We start from the raw sequence: 5,502 nt of genomic DNA, 5'->3' as shown, positions 1-5,502 counted from the left end.
GTGTGATGTCTTGCAAGGCCAGTCTAGTGACTGGTAGCTGGAGGTCTTCAGGGCAGCAGTAGTGGAGGTGGAGGAGAGGGGTCCCGTCCTGGGTAGGTGGACATAGAGCTGGCAGGAGGCAATAAGGAATTAAGGCTCCCTCCTAAGTTTTCAGCTCCTGACTTGAGATGATGGGGTTTTCCCCAGGTCCCACAGCAGGTAGGGGTTCAAAGCAGAACTGAATCACAGCCTCAGTGTACGCCACCCCCCCCCCATGACCCTGACCTCACATTACCACTGAAAACCGAACCCCTGGGTCCTAGTATTCCTGGCACACCTGCCAGCTGGCTGACTTTCCGTTGTCCGTTTATTGTCCCACCAGGAAAAGCCATCACCAAGAAAAAGTACATCGGTATCCGGATGATGTCGCTTACATCCAGGTGGGTAAACAGCCTGCACATCTGTGTTTTAAATTTAAATACACCTGGCCTTCAGAAGGCTCTCCATGAAGGTAAACCTCATGCTGCCTTAAGAAATTTCTGTTACTGGGGCCAGCAAGTGATATGGTGGTTAAGGACGCGACTCCCACATGGCCGACCACGGTTCAAGTCTCGGACCTGGTGGCTTGCTTTCTCATTTCCTCTCTGTCTCTCTCTGATCAAACTGGAAAATAACAATGATAATAATAAATAAATAAAGTTAAATAAAATAATTCTTTTAAAAAATAAATTTCTGTTATAAATTAGGTAACATCGGGAAAGAGGAGGGGCTTTTAGCCTTGACCTCTTTTTATTTTATTTTATTCTTCATTTTGCTTTCCCATTCTGAGCCAGGTTTCCATCTTTGTAGCGGTTCCTTCAGGCTAGAAGATTCTGCCTCTTTGACAGCAGGCCGGAGGAACAGGGGGGGTTGGTTCACTCTCTCATGCCTTCCTTTGCCACTCGTTCAGCTGAAAACCACATTCCAGGAGTGCCCCAGGCAGCCTCCCCCAGCCCCAGAGCACCCTGCCTTTCGTTGGCTCTGCAGAATGTGGGCTGTGGCTCCCGGAATGCCAGGTCAGGGCCAGCGTGAGAGGAATGCCAGGTCAGGCCCAGCGTGAGGGAAGCGATGACTGATGGGCTTGTTTTCCCGAGCAGTGGAATCGTAGCCTGTGGTTGCCAGGCTCGTGACGAACTGGCATTTTAACCTGAATGAGTCCTGGTAACTGACTCAATGGGCATGCTGAAACTGTTGTAGAGAAACACTAGAATGTATTAACATATATTTTATTAATTATTAACTGACTATTAAAATAGTTATATATTTTGGTACATGTTGTGAATGATGGGCCCTTTCTAAGCATTCTAGCAGATGAAATGATTTGCCAAGACTGAAATGTGCATCTCTCAGTTGCCTTTGGAACTAACTGGGGGAGACAGATGTGGAGGGGAAGATCGTAGGCCCGGGAATCCCACTTCCTGGGTTCTTGTCCCAGCTCCAATGCTTCTTGGCTGTGGCTTCGGGAATGACTTTACCTCTGAGGCCTCTATTTCCTCTCGAGCATGAGGATAACAGTATTGGTATTTCTGGTGCAGCCAGGCTTGGATCAGTGAAGGGTGGTCAAGATCACCAGGCCCATGGACACTAACTTAATACACGCCTACTCTGTGCCAGGCACTGGGCAGGGCCTTACCTAGATGACCTCGTCTGACCCTCACAACAATCCATGTTTTAGAGCACCCTTACTATCCCATTGTGCAGATGAGGAAACAAGGCACAGAGAGATTAAGCAACAAAATAACATAGCTAGCAAGTAGCAGAGCTGGGGCTGCAAACCAGGCCAACCACCATAGTGTACTGACTCCTTAAATGCTACCTGTTAGAGTTAACTAATGAAGAGTAATAATAATGATTAAAGCACATCCCTTGGTTACCTAATATGTCCTTGACTTTAGTAAAAGAGCAATTTTATTTATTTATTTATTTGTTTATGGAGGGGAGAGGTTTTTGTTATAGGGTGCATGCGCTTGCCAGAAAGACAGACAGAAAGCAAGAAATTACCCCCTGGGGGGGTGGCCACACCACAGTCCCTTCTCCTCCATTCTCCTCTCAGGATCTTGGGCATGCACGCACACATGCCCAGCTTGAGTTTAAGCCACTGGGTCTGGGACTTGAACCGTAGTCGACTACATTGGAGTCCAGCAACATAGCCATTATGCCAACTGCTGGTCCCTTTTTTTAAATTTTTTACGGTTTTTGCCATAGGGCACATGTGTTCTCCAGAGAGAAATAGAGACAGTGAGAAGGAGAGTGAGAAATCACCCCCCGTAATTTCTTCTCCATTCTGCAATCCTTTCTCCATTATCCTCCCTTTATCTTGGGCATGCACGAATGCACACCTGACATGATTTTCAAGTCTGCCCGGTCCGCGTCTTGGACTATGGTCAGCCATGTGGGAGTCTGGTGCTGTAACCACTATGCCACCTGCTGGTCCCTCAAGCAATTTCTTTTTTACATTTTTGTTATAGGACATGTGCACTCAGCAGAGAGAGACAGAGAAAAAGGATGGGGGAAAGTGAGAAACCCCTCACCGGGGGATGACCACACCACAATCCTTTCTCTTCCATTCTTCTCTTTGTATCATGGGCTCACACAGCCATGCGCCTGGTGTGATTTTCAAGCCCCTTAGTTCAGTATTCTAATCGTGTAGTTGGCCATGTGGAATCTAGCACCTTTACTTCCACACCACCTGCTGGCCCCATCAATAAGCAATTTTAAAGAAGACTCAGAGCTCCTACTGGACTTGTATGTTAGCCTTGGGGACAGGAAGGGAACCGGTGACAGCAGTGTCTCAGCAGAGGAAGGCCTGTAGTGACTTAACTTTAACACAGCTGTTTTTTTTCTCTGGAGCAGCAAAGCCAAAGAACTGAAGGATCGTCATCGAGACTTCCCAGATGTACTTTCTGGAGCGTATATCATTGAAGTCATCCCTGATACCCCAGCAGAAGCGTGAGTTAGAATTAGTTTCCCTTTTCCTAATAGCCTGTGGTTCCTGGGGCAGCAGGGAGGGAGTGCTGTTTTCTTTCTATCAGCTCAGATGTCTGTGTTGATCTTTGGCAAATGTGGCAAGACCTTGCTGGTTGCTTCATGCCATCCTGGCTTTCTAACCTGGTTTGGCTCAGGACTCATCAACAAAGGGATGCTTCCTGCCTTTAAAAGTCCTCATTCTTGGGAACCAGCAGTGAGCGTAATGGCTATGTCGCTGGACTCCCACATAGTTGACCACGGTTCGTGTCCCAGACCTGGTGGCTTAAAACTCACTCCATGTGCGTGCGTGCCCAAGATCCCGAGAGGAGAATGGAGAAGGGATTGTGGCGTGGCTATCCCCCCTGGGGGGTGATTTCTCGCTTTCTGTCTCTATGTCTCTCTCTGTCTGTCTGGCGAGCGCACCCGCCCTATAGTGAAAACCTCTCAAAAAAATAAATAAATAAAAATAAAAAGTCCTCATTCTTCCAGGGGCCGTGCAAATAGAAAGAGTCTCTGGGATGACCTGGCTGGGGAGAGAGGGTTTAAGGCTCAGTGTCCCCAAAACCTCGGGTCGTGGTTTTGCGCATACTGGGCTTCAGGACCCATCACCTCTCGGAACCTTCTCTGATTATGTCCCTTACCAGTAAGGCCATGCCTGTCAATACCTCTAGAACAACCTAAGTAGCAAAAAGTAACACAAAAGGTACTACTAGCTCAACTAAATAACCAGGGTTGTTACCTGTATTGACATATTATCCAGAGAAGTGCTAGACCAGGGGCTAGCAAACTGCTCTGGGATCCTGATCTGGCTCATAGCCGGATTTTGCACCTGTGGGATGAGAATAGTTTTTGGATTTTTAAATGGTTGGAAAAAAACTCAAAATAAGATTAGTATTCTGTGACATGAAAATTTTATGAAATTTAAAATTTGGTGTTCACAGATGTTTTATTAGACACAGCTGGGCCCAGTGTGTTATTTATTATCTTTGGTGACTTTCATGGTACAACAGCAGCACTGAGTAACTGTGACCGAGACTGTAGGGCCTGCAAAGTATAAACTATCTCCAATCCGGCCCTTTACAGAAATAGTGAGCAGACTCCTGAGCTAAACCTCTAGGAACCGTGACAACATATCGACACTGTCAGATGTAAGAGCTAAAGTTATAGAAGCCACAACACAAAGAAAGTATCTCATAATAGAAGCCTTCCGCCCTCCCCTGTCGGAAGTGTTCTCTGAGTTGATACTTGTCACAAGTAAGTTGGCCATGGTCACAGTATGTGACAGGTGGGACCTGGTACATCCTTCCTCCCTCTGGGTTCAATCTGTCAGGTGACCACACGAGTCCTTTTAGGGATTTCTGCAATAGACGCGATGGATGATTTGGCCTCACCATTTCAGAAGGAAATACAGTCCACTGATGGTGTAAACATGCTCACCCAAGGTCACCACCCAGCCCTAGGTGCTCTGGCTTTTATGTTCTAAACTGTGCCTCTGTTGATGCAGAAGTTAGACCAGGAGGAATGGAAACATTATTTTTGTGCTTCCCTTTGTGTTACAGTGGTGGTCTCAAGGAAAACGATGTCATAATCAGCATCAATGGACAGTCAGTGGTCTCTGCCAATGACGTCAGCGACGTCATTAAAAAGGAAAACACCTTGAACATGGTTGTTCGCAGGGGCAACGAAGACATTATGATTACGGTGATTCCCGAAGAAATTGACCCATAGGCAGAGGCATGAGCTGGACTTCATGTTTCCATCAAAGACTCTCCAGTGGACGATGCATGAGGACTCTGGGCTGGAGGCACAGGACACCTAAGACTTTTGACCACCATTTGCTTGTTCAGTGGAAACACCCTGGCCAACAGAATCCTTCCTGATAGTTTGCAGGCAAAACAATGTAACGTTGCAGATCCGCAGGCAGAAGCTCTGCCCTTCTGTATCCTATGTATGCAGTGTGCTTCTTCTTACTGGCTTGGGCTGTTCCTGCTTAGACAGCCAACATTCGTCTCCTCCTTTAACCAGGTCATCATCTTAGTCCAATTAACGCAGTTGATCCAGCGCATAGATAAGAGGAAGGCCCATGGGAGCCAGAATGGAACCGGGAATGTTTGCGCTTTCCTCTGAGTCAGCACCCACAGGAGGCTGATGTGCAGAGACCACGGGTGGGTGAACGCTGGCCTCCCAAACGGCCAAAGCTGCCTCTCTTAGGAATCTCTTCAGAACTGGGAGCACGATGACTTTGAGTTTGAGCTATTAAACTACTTCTTCATACATCGTTTTCTGATGTGCCTTTTTTTTCTTTCCATAAACAGCTGGTTATAGTCTTTTTCTTTTCCTTTTTTTTTTTTTTTTTAGCAATGACTGTTGTGTCAGTGGGCTCCTCATTAAACCACATTGTCTGCACAGGCTTGAGCTCTCAGTCTTATGAGTGATTTCAAAATCATTCTGTGGGGTTTACTAGTGTTATGAACAACTGTGCTTGGCTACCCTGGCTTATGAAATGGGGTTTGAGGA

At 46.8% G+C, this 5,502-nt stretch overlaps 1 protein-coding gene across 1 annotated transcript in view; it reads left to right on the top strand.

Annotated features, from left to right (window-relative positions):
• Positions 1–5,261, top strand: part of HTRA1 (HtrA serine peptidase 1) — a gene marked incomplete at its 5' end in the record, with an annotated part of 70,389 nt that extends 65,128 nt beyond the window's left edge. Inside the window, 3 exon segments of the mRNA XM_014586091.2 lie at positions 362–419; positions 2,872–2,967; positions 4,545–5,261. Coding sequence (XP_014441577.1) covers positions 362–419; positions 2,872–2,967; positions 4,545–4,713 — 323 coding nt within the window.
• Between the last annotated feature and the right edge of the window lie 241 nt (positions 5,262–5,502).

The sequence above is a fragment of the Tupaia chinensis genome, unplaced genomic scaffold (assembly GCF_000334495.1).
Source record: "Tupaia chinensis unplaced genomic scaffold, TupChi_1.0 Scaffold000113_1, whole genome shotgun sequence".
In the NCBI taxonomy this organism is placed as follows: Eukaryota; Metazoa; Chordata; class Mammalia; order Scandentia; family Tupaiidae; genus Tupaia; species Tupaia belangeri.
The sequence above is the reverse complement of the archived record's forward strand: the minus strand, read 5'-3'. Positions and strand labels throughout refer to the sequence as shown.